Source organism: Myotis lucifugus, unplaced genomic scaffold (genome assembly GCF_000147115.1).
Source record: "Myotis lucifugus unplaced genomic scaffold, Myoluc2.0 scaffold_0, whole genome shotgun sequence".
NCBI lineage: Eukaryota > Metazoa > Chordata > Mammalia > Chiroptera > Vespertilionidae > Myotis > Myotis lucifugus.
In genome coordinates, this window is record NW_005871048.1 from 49817208 (window position 1) to 49819579 (window position 2372).

Sequence of the window (2372 nt, forward strand, 5' to 3'; positions counted from 1 at the left end):
CGCGCGTTGGCGAACCAGGGGGAGCCCTGCGTGAGGGTCATCTTTGTGATGATGCCCAGCATGATCTTCTCGCCCTTGGTGGGGTAGGGGTTCTTGCGGTGCTCCTGCAGCCAGGCCCTTGAGCGTGCTGGTGGTCTCCGCGTGGCGTTCTTTGCGCCGTGTGCCGCTGTCCATGGTGCCGTACCTGGAGACAAGGGGCGCAATGGGGCGTCAGGAGGCTTCCAGTCCCAGTCCAGGGTATGTGTTTATGGTGGTAAGACCTGGGTTGCACCCACGTTCTGACCTGCGCTGCTGCCCTCGGGGGCTGTTGTTTTGGGCCCAAGTGCAAAGAGAATGTTTATACTTGATTAAACTCACATGGAGCCTGGGCTCCTTCCTGAGCCAGGGAGGTGGCGGGTGGGGCCAAGCACAAGGCCTAGCCAGGTGTCTGTCGCTAGTCATATATATCTTCAAACCAGACTATGCAAAGCCCACGGGCAGAACTGGTCTTCAGCGCCCCTGGGGAGACTGCACCTGCATGACCTTTCTGCATATGTAACTGTCTCCCCTGGAAAGATGGGACGTGTTGTCTGCTAGTGGGAAAGGACTTGCCCCCTTTGGTTCCCACCAGAGGGGCGGTGGGCTGGGTTGCACTTCTTGGGGTGGAGGGATCATCCCAGGCCTGGGCAGCAAGATGAGACTCCCCCAAACCACAGCGCAGTGAGGACTTTGGAGTCTAGACAGCTTGGGGCGCGGGGTGGCAAGCGGGAGACTGGAGACTCTTTCAACCGGGCTGGGGCTCGCCAGGTGGCGGACTGGGACCAAGGTCTGGTCAGCTCAGTAAGACCTAAGAGAGGAATGCTGCTGGTCTGGCCTCCCCACCTTTCAGAGAGGCCCTGCGATGCTTGGGGTGGGGGTGGGGGTGATGGCTGATTGGAGCGCCAGGGCCCGGGTAGAGTGAAGAGGGTCAGCCCCTCACCTGTCATAAGCGTACTGGCCCAGCGCCGGCTCGTAGGGGTAGTAGGCGGCGGCTGCCGCGGCGCGGCGGCGGCGGGCGCGAGGCCCGCATGCGCAGATCCTGGCGCGTCCTTGGAGTCGAAGCTGTTCTGTGGGAGCCCAGCAGCCTAGGGTCGCGCTTCCTTCCCCGCCCCTCACTTTTTCGACCTCCTCCCCCTAGGCCCCCTGGCTCCCGCAAACTTCGCTCCCTTCCCCAGACTGCCCCTAGGGTCTAGGCAGCGTTGAGGAGACTGCTGGGGGTTGGGGGGGGGGGTGTGTTGGGGGATTAGGGAATAGGTGCAGAGGAACTGGAGACAGGAGGCTGAGACTGCAGGGAGGAGGTGGGGAGAGGGGTGGGGGCAGCAGGAAAGAGGGTAAGGGAGGGATGGGAAATAAAGAGGGAGGAAAGGGAGGAGAGAAATGGAGAGGCGCCTAGGGGACTGGGTGAGATGCCAGGGAAGGAGGGGAAGGGAGGTGCGAGTGTGTGTGTATGGGGGGGGTTGACTTGGAGAAAAGGAGAGGTAGAGGGAGTCCAGGAGGAGTTGAGGGGGGTGGGGGAGCTGTGGAGGGGGAGGAAAGCAGCGGGAGGGGGAGAGAAGAGCCCGCTCCCACAGAACCAGACATCGCATCAGAACGTAATAGTGATCCGAGAACAATCAGTACATTAAATACAGCAGCCCGCCTGCCTGGTCGCCCCAACCGGGGGTGGAGTGGGGGAGGAGCTGGTGATGTTCCCAGGGACCAGGCTTGGAGGCGCTTCTCCCACCTCCTACAGCCCGGGGACTAGGGCCTCGCGCCCCTTCCCCCCGAGTTGGGGAAAGTGAGTTGGCAAATCAAAGCGAGGGGTAGGGGCGTGGCGTGGCGGGGAAGGCTGGAGATACACCCTCTCCGCCCTTACCAGCGAGTAGAAGGCGGAGGCCTCGGATCCGTAGGTCACGTAGTTGCCGTAGCCCTGCGAGCCGCCATAGGGGCCCCCATAGACGCCCAGCGCCGCGGCCGAGTTGAGCTCATGGCGCGCGGTTGCCAGCAGCCGGCTCTCATAGACCGGGCAGTACACTGGTGCCTGGGCCGAGGCGGCAGGCCCGGAGTCGGCCAGCGTGCGGCCACCGGATTCGCAGCACGTGCTCAGGGAGTTGGGGGTCATCAGGAACTGGGGGAGAGAGGGGCCGCAAGGAAGGGTGGGCCACCAGGCGCAAGGCTGGGGCCCTGGGCCTCCATCCGCCCCGCCCCGCCCCGCCCCGCCCAGGAGGCCTTGCCCATTTCCTCTGGATCTATAGGGTCCACGCCAGACCGCGCGCCCCAAACCGCGAGGAGCCTGCGCACCCCAGTCCCCCTCCAGCCACGTGGGTGCCAGCCAATCCTGCCCAGGGGTGTTCATACTCTCCCTGAGGGGGTTC

The 2372-nt window shown here is 64.0% G+C and overlaps 1 protein-coding gene across 1 annotated transcript in view; it reads right to left on the reverse strand.

Moving 5' to 3' along the window:
- IRX4 (iroquois homeobox 4) overlaps positions 1–2124 on the reverse strand; it is a 3663-nt gene extending 1539 nt beyond the window's left edge. The window contains 5 exon segments of the mRNA XM_014453855.2: positions 6–116; positions 118–184; positions 959–1014; positions 1017–1085; positions 1874–2124. Of these exon segments, the coding sequence (XP_014309341.1) occupies positions 6–116; positions 118–184; positions 959–1014; positions 1017–1085; positions 1874–2119 (549 nt within the window). The 5' untranslated portion in view covers positions 2120–2124.
- Positions 2125–2372: the final 248 nt, after the last annotated feature.